Source organism: Hyalella azteca, unplaced genomic scaffold (assembly GCF_000764305.2).
Source record: "Hyalella azteca isolate HAZT.00-mixed unplaced genomic scaffold, Hazt_2.0.2 contig7221, whole genome shotgun sequence".
In the NCBI taxonomy this organism is placed as follows: Eukaryota; Metazoa; Arthropoda; class Malacostraca; order Amphipoda; family Hyalellidae; genus Hyalella; species Hyalella azteca.
Genome location: NW_025937349.1, coordinates 127,827 through 152,745, shown reverse-complemented (window position 1 = coordinate 152,745; position 24,919 = coordinate 127,827). Strand labels below are relative to the sequence as shown.

The following is a 24,919-nucleotide window of genomic DNA, read 5'->3' as shown; positions in this document are numbered from 1 at the left end:
AGGAAATTAAACCATTATATGATTCATACTCGGCACCACATTGTCAAAAAATTTAATGTTTACGGAGAGCATCTTTTCTGAGTTTTTTTATGTAAGGAAGTCGGAGTCGAGGTGTTTAGAGAGCGTAGCTGGGACGCGGCAGGACACCCAAACTCCACGGAGTCTAAAACGAAACTATCGCGTAAGGAGTCAGCCAGCCTGCCGTCGGACTTCAGAGCGCTTGTAGCTGCGCCGGGTGCAGTTATTTGTGAAGTTCTCCTGTAATATATTAGGTTTAAAATAAATCTTTATGATGGCTTTACAGATTTTGATTGATATTATACCAATTCATTGACTGGTGGAGACTGTACAAATAGGATGTATCTTTCTGCAATGTTAACATTTTTTCATCATATATATTATAAAATTAAATGATCAATATCTCTTAAGGTTAAAAGCGGACTTCGGCAATAATCAATCAAGGTTAAAATAACTATTGTGCTCTTATTTGCGGTCCTTGTCATAGATTTGCTTGACATGGGGCGGGTCGATTACAGGATTTCAGGACTCCCCAGCCGGTCAATACCACGACACGACCTCCTGCGCCAGGCCCGTAAGAAACACAATGGTAACAGAAATACAGAAAGTTTTCTCCTAATTTTTATCAATATCATACACTCGCTTGCCATTCAACTCTCATATTTCCAATCTATTATTCAATTCATTTGTTAATAGTTTGCTTTTCAATGTACGTTAGTCTTGCAGCAATACAAAAAAAATAATTTTTTTTTAATTAATACCCCAGCTCGTAATTTACCATCCCATATTTCGCTCATTATCAGTCCCACAAAAGAATCCAAGTTTGGTTAAATAATAATACAGATATAATTTATATAATATATAATTCAAATTAACTGCTGCAGGAAAGATTTGACATTTAAAGATCTGGGCCTATACTTTCAAAAAATTTGAGAGATCGTAAGTTCATCAGCCAATCACGGCCTTTCAAGCAAAACCTACCAATCATTGACAGGAAAATAGAGTGTAAGTACTTACGTTCACTTAGCGAGTTTTGAAAGTAAGACTCCCCGTATTATTGCACCGAAGTCCGAAACGGGACAATATTTATCGCAATTTATTGAGAGTGCAAGCAAACTTTTTTCCCAGTTGATATTTTAACAAAGCTTTCGTTTTATATTGCCCCTTATACTGTTTCGCTGACACTATTGGAAGTGTTATTGCAAATCATTTTGAAAGCAAGTTTTTTTTGACTGGAACCTGCGCTGCACAATTAAGCTGAAGAATCCTTTTACCCATTCTCTGTATTATTCCTACCAGTACACATATAATACTTTGAAGAATTCTTTCTTTCACACACTTATAGTTTTATTCCTAGCCGCATGGCTAAACGGAAACGAAGGGTTGCAATTATATCGTCTCGACATAAACAGGCAAATTTGAGAGACAACGTTTGAGGTTCACAATTAATTTGCTTTAAAAAACAATTCCTACATTACAATATAATTCCTCCCAGTCCTACATAATTCCTCCCAGTCCTAATTCCTCCCAGTCCTAATTCCCCCCAGTCCTACACTTATTTTGGGGTAAATCTTAACAAATTATCCTCATATGAACGAAATGTAGGTTCCTTAAATTTATATCATTCCCGTGATTTGACTTATTGGTTTAATAGCCGAGTGCCAAGGCTGTTCAATTCGTGTAATTTTGGTTTGATACCGCAAATATCAACCCCATATCTATTCGAAAGAAAGATCACAATTATTAGAATTTACTATCTGATCTTGATGAGCGGCATAAATAGATTTTCGTGGCGGATGCTAAAGACGAAATTATTTAATTGAGATGATCTCACAATTGAGATGATCTCACAATTGAGATGATCTCACAATTGAGATGATCTCACAATTGAGATGATCTCACAATTGAGATGATCTCAGAATTGAGATGATCTCATAATTGATATGATCTCACAATTGAGATGTTTAATTTGACTTCTCTAAAAATGTACGGTGATCGCTGAAATTCTGGAGATTTCTGGACTTCAACTGGACTTCAATCCCTTTTATTTCCATTGGTGGACTTTGATATATTCGCACGCATGTTGGTTGAAGTTTGGATTTCTCTTCCACCAGTAGCGGGAAGTTAAAGAGAAATGTTTTTTGGCTGCTGTTGCCAGACTCACGGCTAAATCAAAGCTGCTGATGCAAGTTCAGGGTGAGAACAGAGTGGCTTCGTCCCGCAACCAAGTTTCATCGTATCGTATCGTAACTATATTTATCTGTCTAGATTTATCTCTCTAGATTTATCGCTCTAGATTATTTTTCTCCCTATATTGAACTCTCTATATTTATCTCTCTATATTTAGTTTGGGATGGCAGAATTTGTTGATTTATACGCGTGCGATTAACGACCAGAGAATAAATTGATTTAAATTATCAAAGAGTAGGACAATTCTTCAGATGACGTTGGTAGATCGAAAGGCATATATCAAGAAGGAGTTTTAGTTTATTAACGACGTTTCGAATGTAACAAACATTCATTTTCAAGTTACAAAGAGCATTAAATATTGAAATTCTGGTGGAAATAAGTACATAATATATGTAAATAGGATACTATAATAAAATTTTGAATCAAAAAATCACTCTGAAAATCATTTCAAAGTTCAGCCAAATCCGGTACTTAAGAAAGAGGTAGCAGGCGTCCAATTCGTAGACACGATGAGGCTAGCCATCTTCGGTCGATTGATGTCAGGCCACTGCTTGATGACAATGCTGGTGGTTCCTTCAGCACAAAGCGAGTGACGGTCTGGTTGTGAGATTGTCGCGTGTGATTCCCTTGCCCTCCGGGTTGGAGGTAGCTAATGAGACAGCGTCTCGGTGTCCTGGTTGTTGATCCAAAGTGTCCGAAGTAGTCCATAAGATAAAGAAGTCTACAACCTTCTTTGAAGTAAAATTTATAGACCACAACGGCCTCTCGGACAACTCCCGAGTTTTTGCGAGGGCCATTTTCGCGTTTAGTTCGGAGTTTGATGAATATACATATATACATATATACATATATACTCTCTATATTTATATACATATATACATATATCTCTCTATGTACTCTATCTATATACCCTCTCTATACCTCAGTATAAATTGTAACATTAAAATATACCTCATTATGAACAAAAGCCTAGTCTAAATGCGCCTACAGTTCATATCCAATCTATATTGTAAATGGAAAGGTTTGTCTGCTAATGTTCACTTTATTCGTGTTTGCTTTCATTTCACAATTTCAGTGATTATATCTTTAATGTACATTTTATTATGCTAATTGTTTGTACATGTGTTTCAGGTTTTTCAGCTGACGATGGAGCTGGACTCCGAAACGTTTCTCTCATTAGAAATGGTTATTTTTTTGCTGTTTTCTTTGCTTTTCAATTCTTGATTAACTTGCGATTTAATCAATCAAGTGACCTTAATCATTATAAATATTATATGCGGAGCCAGCGTTCTAAGGCAGCCGATATGGTAAGCGTACAGAGGGAAGATAACTTTCGGCCGCTGGTATAAGATTTTTTTTTAATTTTAAATAAGTAAACTATAGACACGAGCGACAGGGTCGAGGGTAGTCGCTTAATTGTACTTTCAATAATAAGCTTACACGAACACGTTTTAACTTCATCGAATTTCTAAGATATTTTACATGTTCAGCATAATTGTGTTTCTAAGAATTTAATCTGATTAACTCTGCATAAATTGATAAAATAGTGCATAATTGATGTCGGTCTTCATGTTTTGCATCGAAATCGACACCGAAGTTTAAGCAATATATTTTAAACAACAGCTGGAATAATGATATTAACCGTGGCTCTCTTGTCTATTTATAGGGACTGGTCCTCTCCGTTTCGGATTATTCAATTTATACATATTTTTGGTGTTAAATACTCCAGATAAAGAGGGTGCCTGAAAAAAATGAAAAATTATCGTGATATAAAAATTTATATCGATGAATAGATGCCATATAATAACAAAAAACATATCCCCGCATAAAAAAGCTCAAGGTAATTAACGAATACATGTGAATTACTTGAATTACACATGGAATTCCCTTGAATTAATTTTAGTAATTTTAATCATACTTTTAATCAGTCGAGTTTTCTATTCGTTCTCAATTTAGTCAACTCGTGCCTGATTCTTTTCACTCGCTGATGGATAAGAAACCGATACTAAGTAACTAAGTTTTCTGTGCGTGATTAACTTTGCAGTGGCTCTCTGCATTACATTCTAAAAATTATATTCTCAAGCCAATAAATCTGTAAATGTATTTAGAATCAAGTTGCGGGTTTTCTACTTAACCGCAGCGTCGCCACGGGTTGCATTCTCGTCGTATTGGCCATATTGGCAGAAATATTGACGAACATGAATGCTTGCCCGAAGCTCCTGATTATCTTCAGTTCTTTCGAAACTGGAGTGGTTCTTGGAGTCAATATCCATTCGTCGATTTCTGGCACTGAGGCTTGAAATTTGAATCTCGAACCTCAGGGCATTCAATATTGAACTATTCTTTTGCTCGGGTTTCACTGTTGGTTCATTTACAGTTGTTCTATTTTATGAGCGACATTTTGTCGCTCTCCTTTGCTCACTAATTAGATTTATGATTATTATTCACTGCAAAATTTACTACTTTCATTTTCGATCATTATATTTATTGTGGCCAATACGAGACAAAATGTTTTTCCGTGTTCAAAATTAGGTACCTTTGTCACTTTAAAATAACTCAGATATTGGCAGTTAAGCCAAGTGCCCAAGAAAGAAGAGCAAATATTTATTGGATTTACGTAACCGATATTCATAATTTTGTTTGAGCAACATTTAAATCAGCATTTTTTATCCGAACTTGATCGAATGATAGAATTCGTTGAATGAATGAACATACGGATTCAAGAACTTTGGGTTTCTAGAACTGAGATTACATGTAAGAGTGACAGAGCACGCTGTTCATCAGAGCTGAGCGCTGCTTGCTCCGGCGTCAGTGTGAAGTAGGAGCGAGTGTCGAGCACAAGGCATCTTCTGTGGAAGTGATTTCTTCTGAACTCTCTGCTTCAAGTTGCTTCTATTTTCATCCACAAAACTTCATTGTTAGATTTTAATATTACATGACATTTGGAGAATAAATGCAAACTTGTGTTATTTATCAACTGATACCGCATTTTTAGCGTCTCATTTGTCCCCATTCTTTCAACTTTGTGCGTTATTTTTAGTCTATGTGCTTGCATTCATGCGTCGAAGTAGAAAATTCATCAAGAGGCATAGGGTTCATTAATGATTTTATATTTACCAGAAATTTCTGAATAATTTTGATAAATAATTCTTAAAGAATTTTTATGATTCTGGAAGAGAAAAAATAGTTATTCTTAGTAAATTGTGAAACGATTCTATGAATCACATGCATGCATTCGTTCAATTAAGTGAAACCGTTACGTTAAATAAAATATTTTTTGAGGGTTTATTGGCGGGAATATGTAGAATATATCAATCATTACCAGCAATTCATCATTGAAACGCAACGTATGTCACTGGCAAAGAATATACGTTCAGTTTATACTACGCATAAACTGAAAAAAATATCGAAGGAATTTGTCCTAAGTAATTTTATCAAGAATTGTAATTAGCATTCCTGTCAATTTATGGACTGCAAAATTTTATTTTAAAAATGCATTTATTTTTAAACCGCATTTATTTTAAACCGCATGCAGGAAAACTGGAACTGGTTTCGAACTAATAGTCAGGGAATTTTTCTCCGTTCACATTGTTAATGTACACATTTCTTCTCTAGAAATTGGTATAGTTTAATTATCAGTAATATCCATCCCGAATTTTTTTCAAGTGTGTTTATCTGATTACATTTCACTGCAATGAATTAGTGTCGATCGGCGATTAAATGCACTGACCATCACTCATCACTAAGAATCACATGTTACCATCATCAACTATCATAACTATCATCCGCATCATCCGTTATTAATACTCATTCAACGTTATTACTCTCTTATAACTAACTTACAAAACTCGCCTGTTACCATTATTGATACTCGTTAACTTTTCCTCTTTCATCACTAATCAACACCCACCAGTAATCATCACCAAATCATCCCCGAAAACTCTTCCTTTCTCATCACTAATCAAAGCTCACCAGTGATTATCACCGAATCATCAACGATAACTCTTCCTCTCTAATCACTAATCAAGACTCGCAATTTATCATCACCTAATCATCACCCAAAACTCATCCTTTCTCATCACTAATCAACACCCACCAGTTCTCATCACCAATAACTCTTCCTCTCTCATCATCAATCAACACCCACCAGTTCTCATCACCAATAACTCTTCCTCTCTCATCAATAATCAACACCCACCAGTTCTCATCACCAATAACTCTTCCTCTCTCATCACTAATCACCACCCAGTAATCACAATCATCGTCACATCACCGGGACGATGCTGACGGCGCACAAGCGCTGCCTGCTGCTCGCGCTCGTCGCGCAGCTGCACACGTCGCTCGCCGTCGGGACTTTCATCCTCGGGCGGTCGTCGGACGAGGCGACGAACGACCACCATAATGGTGCGTCATTGTGATGTGTGGTGCGTCATTGTGATGTGTGGTGCGTCATTGTGATGTGTGGTGCGTCATTGTGATGTGTGGTGCGTCAATGTGATGTGTAGTGCGTCATTATGATGTGTGGGGCGTCATTGTGATGTGTGGTGCGTCATTGTGATGTGTGGTGCGTCATTGTGATGTGTAGTGCGCGTTATAATAATTTAGGTCAATGAATGGTGATGTGTTATGTTAAAAATTTACTTCATTTATCCAGCTCTTCAAATGGTTTCTTCATTAAGTTCTTTTAGTAGATTATTACCCAGAAAACTATTATTAGCGTCTTCTTATTTTTAATCCCTTACATCTCATTCTATCGAAAACACCTTTCAATTTTATATTATTATATATAATAATTCTTAGCGATAATAATGAATATATATAATATTATTTCGCTTGATTTATCTTGATTATAAATCAAGAATCAATGGGTTTATAAAAATGATCGCAAACCCTCTACAGTATCAGCCACCACCGAGGCCGCGGAGACCTGCCAGGACGTTCAACTGATGGAGAGGTTGGCGGACATGGCGGCCTGGAGGCGGCGGGTGTTCGGCGCTGGCGATCTGGACGCCACAATACTGAGACATAACACCGCTAATCTCAGTGAGTGCAGCTAGCAGTAAGCAACATCAGTAACGCTCCTAATTGCTTTTCTAGAAATTGGTGGACTCAATCCACCCGTTTCTGAGTCCACTGATGGTTAATCTCAATCTAAAAACTCAATTTTTCTGAGTCCACTGCATGGTTAATCTCAGCGAACGCACCTTGCTTACCGCACTCAGTCAGTAAAGTGGTGATAACGATTAACGAATGACTGAGTTCATTTAATGGCCGTTATCACTGACTGTATTTAACATACCGAACTCAGTCAGTGAGATGGTGATCACCAGTCAAGAAAGACCGAAGCTTGCTTCTAATATGGGTCACTGCATGGCCTCAATCTATTTCTCAAAATGTTTTTATTGTAACTTCAATAATGAATTTTAAAATTGGCAAATAATTTTAAGCATGGTTTAATTGTTTATTTGAATTTAATGTAAGTTTTAACAAGTGTTGTCTTAAGATTCGCTTATTTATTTAATCGTATTTATTTCAAACTGGAAAATTCTTGCAAGTGCACTAAAATAACTAAGAAATAAATTCAGCAGCTTCGCCATTTGGATATACAGTAATGTTTTTTCAATGAATTTCGAGGTCATAGATAAATATTACAATAGTTGATACTTTATTTTATTTAAGCATTTTTCCATTGTGGGAAATCCTGTGCTCAGATAATTCGAGAGCGGTGTTAGCCGTTAGCAGCATTTTAATGTATATAATATTTAAATTAATTATACTTTGCGTAGGTCACAATAAATAATCTTTGATTGAATACTCACGTTGAATCCCGACATGATAGTGATTGGGGATATTCATTAGAAAAGCTTATGCCGCTATTTTTTGAACACTTCTATCAAACACTCAAACAATCTTCCACTAAAATCTTTACGATATTCAACAAAATATAATTTACGATAGTTTGATGGGTTGAGCAAGTATCTAAGCAATTAAGGCTCTTCATGGAGCTTCTTACATAAAGCTACTGAAGAGGAAGAAAGAGAAAAAATGCAGTGAGTTTTGTCATTCATTACCTATATACTTATGTCATGTTACTACCTGCCTACATCTGCTGAGCTTACAGTTTTAAAGTACAAACTGTTCACTCATGTCCCTTGCACTGCAGGTTATATTGAGCGACTGGAGCTGGTTAACCGTGTGATGGTGGACGTTCTCCTGCAAGCAATACCGGACAGGTCTTCATCCCGCAACACAACTCATGTGGAACCTCCTCTCCTGGCCCCACGAATGGCCCCAGCCTACCGACGTCGGCCTACATACGATGAGGAACTAAAACAAAACAACTCTTCAGTCTCTCCGTCACGCGACGTAGCGTTCCCCGCGAGCCCAACTTTTCGAAATGCACTTGTGGAGAATGAAGTCAACAGCTTGGGTTCAAACAGCACTGGTTTGCAGTTCACATCTCCTGTCTATCATGGAAAAAATTATTCGTCGACTGAGAGCACCCCTTATTTTGAGAAGCACACCAATCTAAGCGGTAGCCTGAGACCAAGCGTTAGTAAACCCAAAATTGTACCAATAGATACCATAACAGAAAATCCTGAAACTAAAGATCACTCCGTGCCTCGTAATCAGTCAACTGATCGTCACGATTCAACAAATCAAACAACTCCTCAACTAACCTTTCAGTTGGGGAAACAGAATTCTTCCTATTTATCTGTTTTCGGAAAATTTCCTCGCTCCTCCAGCGCACGGAATTCTTCCTCATCTGGCAACGCCTCTGCTAATGTCCTTCATTTGGAAAACACTTTGCCTGATGGCAACACAAGCTTGACCTCGGCACCCCGACTGAATAACTCTGCTTCGAGGAAAACGAATGAGGGTAAAGCGCCTGCTGATCTCTCAAGACAAAGCACGAATGTTCACATAAGATTTTCAAGAGCAGCTCATGTAAATGGCCAATCAGTACGTAATGTTGGGGATAATCAAAACGAAACTTCAGTTTCTCCAGATACTATCAAGGTTTCAGAGCAAAACACAAATGAAAATCTAAACCTTCAATCAATTTCATTTCCTTCGAATGAAATCGAAAGTCTAGGAGATACAAACGTGACCGAGCATAATAATACGAATGACAATTCATCTAACAACTGGAAGGCTGAAATCTTCATTAAAATCGGGCTTCAGTTTAGATCAAATCCTTTCGGTAGCACGCAAGCCGTACTTCCAAGGGAAAATAATTCGCCGAATAAAGACAGCGTGATCATGTTGCCAGTATTCACATCAGTACCCGAGAGACTTTTAGAATCGCAAACTTTGTCGTCCTTGTTAAATTCTTCAATTCACATTCTCAGTCGAATGAATCCTTCCCTTTCTCCTGAACATATGCAGGCCACAGTTAATCACCCTGAACTATTACTTTATTTTATCAATTCATCTATCAGCCTAACAGCGCTTGACTTTGATAATAGCAGTAAAAAAATTGACTCCTCAAACCAAATCGCAATCACCTTCGCGGATCAAAATACCTCACAAAACTCGTCTCGTCGCCCAAAATTGCTCACAAGTGACTCAATACTTCAAGAAATCAGAGACAGAAATCATAACCTGACCTTATCTTCTTCGGACGAGATATTGATGAGTAATTATTCTCGTGAGACAGCAAACCAGAATTCGACTTGTACCTTGCAAGAGCGCTGGAATAAAGTCGAACACCTACGACGGTCCATAGAGCTGCTGCTGCTCTCCATGCCAGTGACGGTAAAAGAGATGATGGAGGCGTCCTCGCATCCTTATCTCGACGACTTCATTTTCAGGCCTCAGGGTGAGAGTGGTGACTAAAATTTTTTTTCGCAGTTGACTCGATCTTTAGCGCATTTTCTCATTTATGGAAAAAATGCCCTATTTTGTGTTCGTCATGTCCGTCCGTCAGTCTGTCTGTCTGTCCGTTCGTGACTTCACGCTTTCATCGACGAGAAAATGGGCCAGAATTTTATGCGGTGGTACAAAAAAACGTTGATAATCTATTAAAGTTTGTAGATTTAAAATGCGACCCTGGCTGGCTCGGTTTCATGTGTGCTTGCAAGACTGAATTTCATGAAATTGTACAGAATAAACTGTTTGACAATGTACTAAATTTTATAGATATAAAATATTACGCATGATATTTTTAAGAAATATGTTCCACTTGTGTATTTCGAAATTTTGAATACATTTTTTATATTTTCAGCAATTTAAATTCATTATATTCTATTTGAATTTCATTAAAATACTAATTGAATAGGCTGCTGAAATTTGTGCTTCTTCGAATGTTAGATATTCATCAAAATTGCTTCCTTCAATACGAATTCATGAATGAAACTTCTTGTTGTACGCGCCATAATTCAAATCAAACTTATCATCCCGCAAAAAGCAGATTTCGCGTGAATGGCGTATTATTGAATTTTGCATCTTCGCAAATTTTCAATTTTCAGGGTAGCGAATTTTTTTTTAAATACTCATGTTATCAAACTTTCCTTGTTANTAAGGTCTTGCCCGATGATTATGTTTCCTCTCAACCACGTTTTACCTGATACTAATGTTATCTCTTGACCAGGCCTTGCTTGATATTCATGTTTTTCCTTTATCCGGTTTTAAACTGATGTTAATGTTTTCTTTTAACTAGATCTTGCTTTATATTCACGAATTCTGGATCAGTTTTGGTCTATTTTCTCTTGCCTAGATCTTGCTTTATATTTACGATTTCTGGATCAGTTTTTGGCCGATTTTCTCTTGACTAGATCTTGCTTTATATTCACGTTTTCTGAATCATTTTTTGGTCGATTTCCTCTTGACTAGATCTTGCTTTATATTCACGTTTTCTGGATCATTTTTTGGTCGATTTCCTCTTGACTAGATCTTGCTTTATATTTATGATTTCAGGACAACTTTTTGCTCGATATTCATTATTTTCCATTGATCAGGTCGCAGTATCTTCGCGATGACGGGTCAGTGTGCCGAATGCTACATGAGGGATCCTCGAGGGAAGTGTCGCGAGGTCCTCTTCTGCAAGAACGGGGCCAGCGTATCCTCTAGGATACTCGGGTAGCCGTGATATCCTTGAGGAAAGTCTTCCGAGAGTCGTTGACGTCCCACGGTGATCCTGGGGTTGAAGTCCTTGAGATCGATTTGAAGTCGATCCTTTTGAAGTCCTTGAGATCGATGTTAGATCGTGTGATAATTTGATGAACAGCAAGTTCTTCGGTGAATAAGTGAAAGATTTTGTAACTTGGAAATTTTATTTTAGGGTTATTACAGAGTTCCATATTGAAACTCATACTTTACTTAATTTTTGTGTTAAAGTTTCATGTTTAAAGTTTTCACTATAGCGATTAATTGTTATACAAACCACCCATGACGTCGACGAAAAACTTGGCACAACGAAAGAACACAGATTGTAAGCAGATATTGTTCTTGTTATAGAGAACTGAAATGCTGGACTTGTCACTTCCAATGCTTGACACCGAGAAGAGATCTCGTCGAACGAAAAATTTCTGCCGATGTGAATCCAAGTTTAAATCGATGTGAATACAAATTATGAATACTTTCATATTCATGGAAAACTGAGAATTCATCAATGAATGTGACGAGGAATTCAGCGGTTTAATTCATAGCCTACGCATTTATTGAGGCCCACTGAATATTGCACACAAAAGTTTTATATTTTATTTAGTGACTTATCAATAATTTTTCTTTGTGATAAAGAGCGAGATTATGCAGACCTTTTTGGAGGTTCTAAGCATATCACACAGAATGATTGTTCATGACCACAATCATTTGATCTTATAATTTTTCATACAATTTTCAATATCGTATTAAATGAAATAGTCATCATTGTATTATTATTATTATTATAATCATGAGAAAATTAATCTTCCACATAATCATTGGTGCTCGTCGATGTCGAATGTTTATAGAAATAAGAACTTTAGAGATAATTTCAGAAACATAACTTATTTTTGAGTAACTATAATCATGTAGTATTGGCTATTTTCTTAGCTCATAAATTAATTTGTCTCATAGACAACCGAGTTCGTTATAGAACTCGATGAATTGTAGTCTGCATACATCAATGTATAGGGAGCATACGTATGCAGTTTGTATGAGTCGTGTGTTGTGCCGGGGAGTAGACCAGCATTCACGTGGGACTCTTCAGCTAAAATTACAGTAGGTGGTGATAAGGCAAGCATAAGTTATGATGAGGCTAGCATGGGTTATGATAAGGTGAGCATTAGTTGTTATTATACGGTGAACACCAGTTATCATAAGATAAGCAAGAGTGGCGATAAGACGAGCATGAGTAGTTATTATAAGGTGAACACCAATTATCATATCATAAGATAAGCACGAGTGGCGATAAGACGAGCATGAGTTGTTATAAGGGGGGCATCAGTTTTGATATGGTAAGAACGAGCTATGATAACTTGAGCATTAGTTGTGATGAGGTTAGCACATCTGAAATTTGATTTAATTAGGTAAATTAATGGGCAAATGAACTAATTTTTTTTATTTAAGAAGTCTTTTCTCCTTTTCACTCATGAATGAGAATTACTCTTCACATATTAATATACTAGATTTCTAAACGTAATGTTTTGTGTAAACCTTATATAATCCCACAGGCATGTAAACACGGTATAATCACGCTTACTACTTTCATTAAAACCAAAAATCCGAAGTAACTTTATTATCAGCCTTAACGATTGCTTCAATAGAATTTTAATATCATTTGATCGTTCATTTAAAACGGAATTTCCAGTCAGCCAACTTTCTACGCTGATTGAATATGAACTCACGGGCAGACCAGAGAGTTTTTGTAATATTTCAGAAATCAAAGTATCAATGAGACTTAATATCGAAATTCAGTCAGAAATTCATTCATTTCCTCTACACGTTCGTAGTCTGATAAGTATAGTATACAACAATTTTCACGGTGATTCACGGAAACTTTCTGATTTGAAAATTCAATAAAAGAAAGACTAATGAAGATATCAAAACAAATAAATTTCATTACAAATTTTATTAGCTGAATTTTGAATCATTTAGTTTTGAATATGATATCGAACAAATGACGACCCCCATTATCAATGGATCCAGTTCCGATTTTTGAAGTTCCGTTCAACTCGCTAAAGCATATTAATGGGTATGTTGGCGTTGGCTTGGAGTATGGTTTTTCGTCAAATGAGGTAGGGTCCTTGGACAGTCATTGTAAACAATCGATTTAAGATAACTTACCCTAAATGTGTATACCCACGTAAAAATCGATTTACGACCAGGAACCCGACCGAAGGACTAATACGGAACCGAGTACGGAATGCTCGTTGAGTAGCGATAATGGAACGGGCATTAGAAAGTACGCCTCGACATCAAACGCACGCTGTTCACTTATCCAATGCATAATGGCACCTGACTAGGCAAGACACAAAACTTCATGCCCTTGCCTTTCATATGAAATACTTCCCGCTTTTTTCCTACAACATCGGGCTGTCCGTAAGCTGCTAGGGCAGCTAGGCATTCCCAGTCTAAACATATACCCATTAATGTTAAATCAGAAAATGTATCAAACGTCAGGAGGATGTAAAGATCAATTTAATACAATTTTTGACAATGGATCATATTCATATACCGAATACAGTGAGCTACAAAAACCATGCGGTATGACTGCAGATATAATGATAGTTTACCCTTCAAAAAATTTTTTATGAATCGTTATTATACCAGGGTTAACTAAAATATCATTTGTCTGTCCGAAATTCTGAAAAAACTGTAACTAAAATTAACATTCAACTTAACAGTAACCCCTACAATGCTACAAGTAAAAGAAATTTTCATCAATATAGATCTATCATGTATCATTATTTAATCATTATGGAATAAATTTTCAACTATCGATTTGTATATCGTTCCTAAATATTTTTCATTAACAAAACATAACATAGTGATGTCGGCGCTGAAGTGTAGGCCTGATGTGGCCTGTCACCGATTCTTGAACTTTTCCTGACCTGTTCACAGAAGATCTAAAATCGTGTTATTTGACCGAATCTTTTCAGGACAGATGATAGTTTGAAATAGCTACTAGACTTCCAGTCTTCCACCGGGTTCGATATTGTGCTAGGTATTTCAAGTCTGAACATATATTTTTCCATTGCTTTATCTAGTCTGTTCTTGAATGCGTTCATACTTGGAGCGCCAACGATGTCATCGGGGAGGCTGTTCCACATATCGGTTATTCAAAGCGAGAAGAAATGTTGTCGCGTGGATAAGTTGCGGATCAATTTTTTTAATTTATAGCCGTGGCCCCTGGTGTTATTTCTTGTTTTAAATTCTAGTAATTCTTTGCATGTCTTTTGAACATTCTCTATTAAATTTCTGTCCTTTTCAAATCTCAGTGACGGCACGTTTCCAAACTCTACATTCGAGCGCACGACGGCAACAAACAATTCCTTCATCGCTTATGAAACTAGGAACTCGTAAGAGCGTCTGATTAGTCCAAGAAGTTTGTTGTATGTATTAGCTTGCGTTTCAACATGCTTAGAAAATTTCAGCTCCTTGTCGACATAAACTCCGAGATCTTTATGTCATCGGCATACATGGAGCACACGCTGGACACTACTTCTGGCAGATAGTTTATAGAAGCAACGAACAAAATAGACAAAATAGACCCAAGAACGCTTCCTTGTGGCACGCCACTGCGCACTGATGCCCAGTCTGACACTGTTCCGTTAATGCTGACACGTTGTCGTCTACCTACTAGAAAATCTCTGATCCTTTGGAGTACATTTCCCTCTATTCCCAAAGACTTTACGCAACAGCCGTTCTTGCGGAACACTGTCAAATGCTTTGGCAAAATCGAGGTACAATGCATCCACTGGCTCCCTTTCGTCCAGCAGGTGAGTCCAATCGTTCAACGTAGGTCGTAGATAATAAGTTAGTGGTGCAGGATCTGCCGGCAATAAAACCATGTTGACAATCTGATATGAGATGGTGAACAGTCAAGTGAACAGTCAATCCTATCCCTAACAACAGATTCCATTAGCTTACAAAAAACACTTGTCAGACTGACAGGGCGATAGTTACCGGGGCTACTTGTCTCACCTTTTTTGAACAATGGTGTTACTTGAGCTTTTTTTCAATCGGTCGGCAAAGTTCCTTCGTTTAGGGTTTTTTGAAATAATACTGTCAATTAGCCGGCCAGGACGGTTGCTAATTATTTGAGCAATCTACTGTGAAAGCCGTCTGGTCCACATGACTTGTTGGGATTAAGGGTGACCATGCGCTGGAGAACCTTTACTTTGTGCATTTCAAAACTTGTTAATTTCGAGCCGACTGGGCGCTCCTCAATAGCTGGAATGCTGCCCAAGTCCTCATCTGTGAACACACTGCTAAAGAATTGATTGAGCAAGTTAGCCTTACCTTCATCAGAGGATATCTACCGTTGGTCTACATCAGTGGTTCCCAAAGCGGGCGATATCGCCCCCTAGGGGCGGTGGAAAGATTTTGGGGGGCGGTACGGACAAAGAGTGAGGGAGGGGGGCAATAGGGGGGCGGTAGTCCAAAGTCAGTGTCAGAAGCTCGAACGTTTGTTTGGCGATTTGTATACAATACGTGCAGCACATGACTCCCAGCGATGGTTTTTTCACCCACATCTGTCTTTTTAACCTCTCCTGGGTTTACGTCTCGGACAAATTAACGGACAAATTTTGTCATCGTTTGTTTTTGTCATAGTTATATGGCAATACGGGCCGAAATTCCCAGTGATCAAGTAATTTCTTCCAAACTACTGAACAGATTCGAACGAAATTTTGAATTTACAGTCCTAACTTCGAACGGTAATGTTTAGCTCGTGAAAATTTTTTCGATTGTGCCTTCGTTCGCGAGTTTTTTTTTTCATTTCACCTTAATTTGTGATTTAAATAGCAATGCGTGCTTAAATTCGCAGTAACCAATAATTTTTTTCCAAACTACTGAACAGATTTGAACGAAACTTAGTATTTGCATACCTCACCTCAGCAACAGTATAGTGTTTACAATTTTTTCGATTGACCATCGTTTGCGAGTTATACGGCTATACGTATAAGGCTCTTGGTTAAACCGGCCGGTAGAAAAGCCGGTCGTTCCTCCTATGTCTGTATAACTCGCGAATGAAAGCAAAATAGAAATGTCACGAGCTAAACATAACCGTTGAGAGGTTAAGTATTAATAAACAAAGTTTCGTTGAAATCTGTTCTTTAGTTTAGAAGAAGTTTCATGATCGCCGCGAATTTGAGTGATAAATTACCCGTCGATACGGGCCTAATACGTATAAGGAAGTGTGAAATCAAGAATGACGGTGAAATGAAAAAACTCGCAAGCGAAGGTAAAATCGAAAAAATTATAAGCTAAAAAATCGCTGTTTGGTAGTTAGGAATGTGTTTTCAAAATTTCGTTCAAATCTGTTCAATAGTTTGAAAGAAATTCGTTACTGCGAATTTCGGCCTGTTTCGCAATATACGCGTAACTCACGAATGAAGGTGAAATTTAAAAAAAAATACCAGCTAAACATCACCGTTCGGTTCTGATGAACACGTGTTCCAAGTTTCATAGGGCTGCGTTCATTATAGTTTGGGAGATATTGCTTGATAATTGAATTTGGAGATTGGTCGTGAGACCGGCCACGAGTCCGGCCGTAAATTCGCCCACGACGTCCTAGCTTTCTAGTGCTGAAACAGTTAAAACAGCTGAAAAACATATTGGTTCACTATATGGGGTTATATTTGTGAAATACACATTTGTGTTTAACCTTTATCTTTTAAAATTGCAGCGTACTAAATTTCAAGAAAGAGGCGTATGTCTGTGGGGGGGCGCTAGAAATTCAATAGGGAGCCAAAGGGGGCGACAGCCTGAAAAAGTTTGGGAACCACTGGTCTACATCTTTCAAATCAGAGATTCCGTTGTTTGTCCTATACACTTCGAACTAGCGCAAAAAAAGTAGGCTTGCGGGTTCTTTTTCGCATTTTTGGCAATATTTCTTTCATAGTTTTTTATTGCAGCTTTACAGAATTTTTTAGTTTGATTTCGAGCTCTCGCATACAGGTTATAATCAGCATCGCTGCGAGTTCGTAAATAACGCCTGTAGGCTTCCTTCTTGGTCTTTATAGCTGAGCTATAACTGTACTGTTCATCCACTTAAGATTAAAATGTCTCCGAAAAACGACAAATGAGGACTTACAAATGAGAGATCTCAAGTTGAGATAACTAATAAATATTAGCGATATAAATAAAAATTAGACTCCAACTTCATCTTCTTTAAACAACATCGGTCGGTAGTAACTATTTAGTTCAACAAATTTAAACTCTATAATTCCGTTCATCGCATTTAATTCCATAACTCGACTACCGTAATAAATATGAATCACCTACACATTCACTGATACTACTCACAATGCAAAATCGTCAATTGTTTAACTCTGTCGACATGAAGAATGCTATTATTGACATGTGAAACTCGAACTACACTTCTATTTTCTTTAATGATTTTAGATAGTTTAATACAACCCTGAACATCTATAATTCCGGGTCTGCAACTTTTTTTAAGCCTTCAACTAGTTTTTACTAATGGGTTCCCTATCTTCTCAGCTACGAGGTGTGTTCTCGATACCGTTTTGACATGAAAAAAGTAAATTTTATACAAACATAATTTATTCACTTGACAGGCCATTATACCTTGCTCCATTTCTCAGCATAATACTCAATAACCAAATAATTGTGAGGCATATATTGGCATAATTTAAAAACGGCACTTAGTCGAAAACATACGCTTCGTTCATATGACCATCTCGTTTGACCCTTCAATTTGACCTGATATTTATCTAATTAAAGACAGATAAAAATCTCCTATCCACAGAGAGATGTGAGTTCCGTTTGATGATCGAACACACCTATTCGACACTTTTACGAACTCGCCTGCGCCCTCGAACGCAAAACCTAACTTATGCGCATTGGTAATACCTACTTATGTTCCAATTATGAATGAAATCCGTTCAGTATTGTAGGAGTTATGACAGTACGAGTTAAGCGTTAAGTTTTTGTTTGAGTGTGCAGGCGAGTTCGTAAAAGAGTCGAATAGGTATCGAACACGGAGAGCAAGTAGTTGTCAGTCGTCTGGAAACCGCGGTTGAGTGCGCAGTCAATGGTCCAAGAAATTTTAGCACTACAATATCGCTGTGTTTTTCGAGCAATGAGAATGAATTAAAATTGTTGCAATCTTTCGAATATTTTCGTTTTTTTACATGTATGCATTAATTTTAGCTAAGTATTATTTCACATGCAGTAAGACATATTTAGGGTATACTAATTTCATTGCTTCTAAAAATTATTTTAAATGTGGCAGATGCAAACCACTAAGACGATATTTAACTATTCGCATCTCCAGAAAAAATCTCTGCAAGACCGACAAGTGTTCCAGTAAAGACTGGTATTTTCGATAAAATCCAATGAACCAAAAATTGTCAGCAAGCAATTTTTTTATTAAACTTTTGTGTGCTCTACTTGTATCAATCATTTTATGCAAGTTGGGAAATTATGTGAATTTGTTTAAAAAATTTCCTAAGTGACAAAACTCTCTTTTGACTTCGCAACAATCTTCGTAAAAGTAGGATTAAAACTCCAAATCTGCTTTGTAATAATGTTAAGTTATCTTTGAAATTATCTGTAAATAATAAGTGCATGTTGCAGATGTAATATTAAACTGACATTCATATATTTATTTATTTATTTATTTACTGAAGAAAAGTGGTTGCCCCGATGGCTCGAGAAGAAGCTCCACATTGAATTTAAAAAAAATTATATATACGATCATACATGCATATTCATAAATATACATACACACACATATACATTGACACATATATGAGCAACATATATTATTCCGAATAAGCAACAATAAAACTCTATAGACGATCAAGTCAACACGTGGCCCATATTGCGTTTTTTTCTGCTAATAATAACGGGCGGGTCCGGTTTTTTTCAACGCAGTTTAGCATCAGCGTCCACCTCAAGCTCAGTCGGTTACAAGCACTCCACTGAACCATAACCCACTTAAAGAATGCTGAGTTCTGAAAATAAAAGGGACGTCGATATTTAAGTATTTGCAACAGAAGTCTAACGTATTTCTGCGACGTAACTCTTTAACGTATTTTTGATTAAGCCTTTTCCAGCTATTTCATCATAACTTTAAGAGAAGAGCCAGTTTCAAACTGTGGTAAATTCGAGTATTGCGTGGTAAAATGCATAGATTTTATTTTAAATATTCATAATTCATATTATGATTAACTTCATTACAGAAAAATAATTCAATAGCTGAAATTCCAGGAAGTTTATAAGTTTTTACTCATTTTACTACCTTTTTTTCTTTTTAACCACCTAAAGGCTGAAGGCAGCAGTACATAGTTTTCAGTGTCCATTCAACTAAAAAATTATGCTTGGACCTTACAAGTTGAAATCCCCTGTCTGCGTCTGGCTCTTGGCCGCAATGGTAACAACGCTGTTGCTAGTCATTTTTTGGTTTGACCACAGGCATACCGAGTAAGTGTTGGTGATGTAAAATTTTTCATTATACCAGGAGAATATTGGTGCTGTTTCGGTAAAAAGTATATTTATACATTGAAATTAACAATGAAAGCTCAAAATTATTTGTAAAATTTCTACTGTTTCAAGATTTTGTTGCTATTTTTTATTGAGAATTTTTATTAAATTTTAGTATCACCATGAGAGGTTGTTCGAATTGCAATGCATAACTTCAACTTTTGTTTACAGCTCCGGCGACAATTTCGCATCATCGTTTCCAGTTCTAATGGGAGGTAAGAACAATAAATGACTGAACATTCCTCACAAGACTGAGTGTCAAATTGTAGTACAATAATATATTCAACTGATAGTTATTTGTTAATTACTGTTGATATCAAAATTACTAAGATTAACTTGTCTCTTAAACCAATAGTTTTTCCTGAATTCAGGTCAAAGGAGAACGTCACGTGAGCAGATAAAAATTATCAACCAAAACTCATTAGTCGGACAGGGAACAACAGCGAATGCAACTAGTGGAACTGGCAATGAATTAAGTGCAGAAATAAACCACTCACTAATGAGCCCGAGCTGGACCGAGTTCTACAACTTAATTGAAGAGACAACGAGTTTTTGTGAGCTGGTGAGGCACGGCGCTGTTAATGTTTAACGGGCATACAGTATCTGTGATCGTAGAATTTAGATAAGAAATATTCTGATTCAGCAAGTCTTTTTCTATGATTTGGAACATATATAATTTCTTTATCCAATTCTGTATTTCCTTACTGCAACTAATACCTGTCATGCACTCTTCAAACTTACGAAAACTTGTTAAATTTTGAAGTGAAATTCTCCAGGAGATTTTTTACCATTGTATGAACTTTAATGAACGCCTAACTTTTTGCTGACAATGGGCAGAAAAAGTTCGGCGGATTCGAACGTACGGACATGACCGGCATCGACGGAACCAAGCTCGTGTGCCTGGATGCAGGCGTCGCCCCCGAGCCGGGCTCGTGCGTCGTGCTCTCCTTCGGCGTCAACGACGAGTGGAGCTTCGACGACGCCATGGAGATCATTTCTCCCCTAGGAATTTTTGGATCACTAAGAATTTGTGGCGAGCAACCAATGTTCGGTTTTTAACACGTTGATTCAATAATAGTTTCGACGAATACATGAGAATCCTCACTCATTTACTAAGTACATTTGAATTAACGAAGAGGCGATATCATCTTGTAATGTTTGTAATGCAGAATCTTATGTCACTGAGTACTTGTGAGCAGGAAATATCTCATTCCACGAACCAATTTTTGCATCACTGGCATGGGCAGACGTGCTTCATGAGGTTTTCACGATCCAGAAGTCAGTTGAAACGTGTTATATTCTGCTGTTGAATCGCAGTTTTAGATTCAAAACTAAAGTATATATGAATTTAAATATTTTTTTTTCAACAGGTTTACTCGTTCGACCCGACGATGAACAAACCCGCGCATCTGAGAGGCAAAAACGTTCATTTCCTCCCGCTGGGTCTGGGAGGCAGCGCTCGCAACGTCACCTTTGATGGAAGCCACTTCCAGGTTATGTGTTATTTTCCAGCGCATTTTGATTGTTATTGAAGTAATAAATTTATTGTTTAGGAAGTTAGGCCCTTAGTACCGTCTATGTTATTGAAGCGAAGTTGTGTACAATGACCGCGACTGACGTTCACATTATGTTAATTGCGTTTTTTCGTTAATTAATTTTAGATTTTCTACGTTTCTATAATTTTTTAGCATTGCATTCAAAACTCTAAAAAAATTTAGCTCCCGTTTGTCCTCTGTGAAATGTTCTAGTATTTAGTGCTGAGATGAATATTAGTGAACTTGAATTCATCTCAGCTCTAAAGTGAGCTTAAATATATACATTCTTGAGTTCACGTCCATTTATAAGACCTTCAACATATTTCAACACTTTTCAACAGATACTCGCTTATCAGTTACAAAATTCGTTCAGAAACTTTTTTAACTAGTGTAAATATTCTAATAATTGTGCTTTCCTGCAGGTTTTTCCATATAAAAATATTTTAGACAGAATCGAAAAGACCGATCGAGTTATCGACTACCTGAAGATGGACATTGAAGGCTTCGAGCTGGAATTCCTCGACAACGTCTTGAACGACGACGTCGAACTGCTCTCTAACATCAAGCAGATTGGCATGGAGGTCCACCCAGGTGCATTATTAATAGAATATTGAAAAGTTTAAAAGCGCAATGGGCACATACGATAGATAAAATGATATTAATTATTTGCCACCAATAACAGGATGACCGAATATGCGTCCATAAAAAATACAATATGAATTTTTTTCAGAAGAATTTGGTGTATTATTTTTAAAAAACAATTTCCTATTATTCCCGACGTTTTTACTAACTTTGCTAGAATACACGTAAAGAATCCTGCACTCTACACGCAGACCGACGGGCGTCCCGAAGAGACAGGCTGTGGCGCCATATGCACCGGCTGCGCGAGCTGCAGTTTTCGCTGGTCTCGAGTGAACCAAATTTGCTGGCCCTCAACAAGTTTTATTATGGAGAGAAAGAAGCGTCATGTTGCTACGAGGTCCTCTGGATTAACAATAAATTTAAAACTAAATAATATCGTGTAATAGGATTCTAATCATATCATATGTTATATCAATAGGATTCTAATCATATCATATGTGTAATAGGATTCTAATCATATGTTAGGTAAGTCAATAATATTAATTCCCGTGTTTGGCCCTTAATTATTTTCCCGACGCAGTACGAGAAGCTAAAGGGTACGGCGAAAAAACTCTAAAGCGACAGTAGAAATTAATCCCTTTCATATTCAACTTGCTACATCAAGAGAGATGATAATTGTATGATATTAACTTTCTTGCAGGTCATTAACATTTGATTGATGCAACTCAGAAAAATTTAGGAATTTATAATGATCTGGAAACAGTCGTCAGGAAATTCCTAGAGTAAAACTGTAAATATTGCTTGTTATTCAATTAGGTCCTCAATATTTGAAACATATTTATAAGGGAGCTTCCCATGCATTTGAAAACTTTATATTTAGAAGTTGAAACCTCTCGATATTGTAATATACACAAGTGTAATTCGGCCATCGCCATAATTACACTGCACAAATATCCGTGTGGCATCTCTTCGAACAAACTATATTTCAATTAAATTTCATAGCCTGGACATATACAACGTAGAGCGAAACGCATCGTATATTTTAGATTCGGATTCTATCGAAAAATTCTAGAGCCCACCAATTTTAAGAAAGTAGGCATGGGTAGGCAAGCACCTATCAAAATAGAATTAAAGGGAAGTATTGAACAAAAGCGACATACTTTTAATGTACTCTGGGATGAAGGGATCTGCTTATGTATATATGAAGGGTAACTAAAAAAAAACATAAAATATTACAACCTATTTATTGATTCAGAATATTTTTAATCAAATTTGACCATAAATTGAAGTTACATATTGTGACTTTCATCAAAAGCCAAAAAAGTATAACTCAATTTGCCAGTAACGTGTACAGAAGTATATGCGGAGCGATAAACAATATATTTTCCCTCCTCCTTCGACATTATTCATGATTTTGATTCCTATTGGAAGATCTTGTAATTCCAAAAAATTTCTAATCATTATTGCACATGTTTGTCTCTTTTTTCCTTATTTTTTCGTTCTGTTAGTTTCTATTAATATACGCCAACAAAAAGAAAATATAACTCAGTACTCACTGCAGTGAGAGACAGAGAGCGCATTTTATCGTCGACGAAAACTTGGTCACGGACGGGCAGACAGACGGACAGGCAGACAGACAGACAGACAGACAGACAGATAGACGGACGGACAGACGGACATGACGAGCACAATAGCGCCTTTTTTGCATAAATGAGAAAATGCGCTAAAAATGTACATGTCACGGCAATTCATTCAGGGCGCATGTATCATAAACGTTATGATCACCCCAAGTGGCTGTGCACAACAGGGGGTCAAATTGAAAATTCGGGAATGACTTTAAATTTATTATGATGAAATGAAAATTTCATTTGAATCTTCAAATTAAATCAAATGCTCCCATTCAAAAAATTGTAATGTGGATCCGTGTTTGAAAGTGTCATTCACTTTTCAACGCGATTTATCTTAAAATTTCATGAATGACGACGGAATTATTCCCCCATCAGTCATACAGTTTCATTCAAGTTCGATTAGTAGCTTACGTATTAATAGTAGGCTTGTCGGGCTCAGGTCTGGAAAAATTTCTGGAACAAAGAAATTACCAAGATATTAGGGCGGTTACCAAAACTTGATATTTTAAATTTTCGTGAATTCAGTACGTGAAATACGTGTATTAGATCTATTGCTCCAAAATTTCGAATTCAATTTTAATTCGTATTAGGCGGTACACAATTTAAAATATCCTGAGATGGAGACCAAGATTAATAAATATGCAGAACTCCGTCAAAGGGAAAGCTCCTCTTCTGCTGTGCATTCCTAAAATGAAACTAAATCTTAACTTCAGGCAAATATGAATCACAGACAATACAGAATAATAATAGGAAACAAATCAACATGTATGCCAACGTGACCTTGCGTATAATGTACTAGAACCTTTTTTGACGGATTGCATCTGTTATATTCCCTCCTAAATCGACATTATGCATGAATTTGAATCCTATTATAGAAGTAATTGAAATTGCGAAAAATTTATAACCATCATTATACTTTTTGCCTCTTTTTAGCGCATTTTCTCATTTATGGAAAAAAGGCGCTACTGTGCTCGTCGTGTCCGTCCGTCTGTCTGTCCGTCTGTCTGTCTGTCCGTCAGTCTGTCTGTCCGTCAGTCTGTCTGTCCGTCCATCCGTCCAAGACCACGTTTTCGTCGACGAGAAAATCCGCTCTCTGTCCCTCACTGCAGTGAATACTGAGCTATATTTTTTCGTTATTAGCGCATTTTTACATTTATGGTAAAAATGCACTATTGTGCTCGCCATGTCCGTCTGTCCGTCTGCCTGTCCGTCTATCCGTCTGTCTGTCCCACCGTAACTTCACGTTTTCGTCGACGAGAAAATGCGTTCTCTGTCACTCACTGCAGTGAGTACTGAGTTATATATTTTTTT

At 37.0% G+C, this 24,919-nt stretch overlaps 3 protein-coding genes across 3 annotated transcripts; all 3 read left to right on the top strand.

Moving 5' to 3' along the window:
• The first annotated feature begins 7,150 nt into the window (after nucleotides 1-7,150).
• On the top strand, nucleotides 7,151-12,919 carry LOC108676883 (GATA zinc finger domain-containing protein 11-like). The gene is made up of 3 exons (XM_018165038.2): nucleotides 7,151-7,251; nucleotides 8,372-10,030; nucleotides 11,169-12,919. Exons 1-3 carry the CDS (start codon nucleotides 7,155-7,157, stop codon nucleotides 11,291-11,293), a joined length of 1,881 nt encoding a protein of 626 aa, XP_018020527.2. The 5' UTR covers nucleotides 7,151-7,154; the 3' UTR covers nucleotides 11,294-12,919.
• Nucleotides 12,920-19,567: 6,648 nt separating this feature from the next.
• On the top strand, nucleotides 19,568-20,922 carry LOC108676882. Its single transcript, XM_018165037.2, has 4 exons — nucleotides 19,568-19,803; nucleotides 20,035-20,078; nucleotides 20,235-20,425; nucleotides 20,701-20,922. The coding sequence occupies exons 1-4, from the start codon at nucleotides 19,697-19,699 to the stop codon at nucleotides 20,920-20,922; spliced, it is 564 nt and encodes a 187-aa protein (XP_018020526.1). The 5' UTR covers nucleotides 19,568-19,696.
• A 317-nt stretch (nucleotides 20,923-21,239) lies between these two features.
• LOC108676887 lies at nucleotides 21,240-23,384 on the top strand. Its single transcript, XM_018165041.2, has 3 exons — nucleotides 21,240-21,356; nucleotides 21,821-21,989; nucleotides 22,232-23,384. Exons 1-3 carry the CDS (start codon nucleotides 21,255-21,257, stop codon nucleotides 22,411-22,413), a joined length of 453 nt encoding a protein of 150 aa, XP_018020530.1. The 5' UTR covers nucleotides 21,240-21,254; the 3' UTR covers nucleotides 22,414-23,384.
• The last annotated feature ends 1,535 nt before the right edge of the window (nucleotides 23,385-24,919 follow it).

What these genes read in the sequence shown, in the direction of transcription:
- LOC108676883 (XM_018165038.2), top strand. Translation starts at nt 7,155, where the DNA reads ATGGAGAGGTTGGCGGACATGGCGGCCTGGAGGCGGCGGGTGTTCGGC. An exon ending in ACATAACACCGCTAATCTCA is followed by an intron (nt 7,252 to 8,371) that starts GTGAGTGCAGCT and finishes CTTGCACTGCAG; the next exon opens with GTTATATTGAGCGACTGGAG. An exon ending in CTTCATTTTCAGGCCTCAGG is followed by an intron (nt 10,031 to 11,168) that starts GTGAGAGTGGTG and finishes TCCATTGATCAG; the next exon opens with GTCGCAGTATCTTCGCGATG.
- LOC108676882 (XM_018165037.2), top strand. Translation starts at nt 19,697, where the DNA reads ATGCTTGGACCTTACAAGTTGAAATCCCCTGTCTGCGTCTGGCTCTTG. An exon ending in TTTGACCACAGGCATACCGA is followed by an intron (nt 19,804 to 20,034) that starts GTAAGTGTTGGT and finishes TTTTGTTTACAG; the next exon opens with CTCCGGCGACAATTTCGCAT. An exon ending in CAACGAGTTTTTGTGAGCTG is followed by an intron (nt 20,426 to 20,700) that starts GTGAGGCACGGC and finishes GACAATGGGCAG; the next exon opens with AAAAAGTTCGGCGGATTCGA.
- LOC108676887 (XM_018165041.2), top strand. Translation starts at nt 21,255, where the DNA reads ATGAACAAACCCGCGCATCTGAGAGGCAAAAACGTTCATTTCCTCCCG. An exon ending in TTGATGGAAGCCACTTCCAG is followed by an intron (nt 21,357 to 21,820) that starts GTTATGTGTTAT and finishes GCTTTCCTGCAG; the next exon opens with GTTTTTCCATATAAAAATAT. An exon ending in TGGCATGGAGGTCCACCCAG is followed by an intron (nt 21,990 to 22,231) that starts GTGCATTATTAA and finishes CTCTACACGCAG; the next exon opens with ACCGACGGGCGTCCCGAAGA.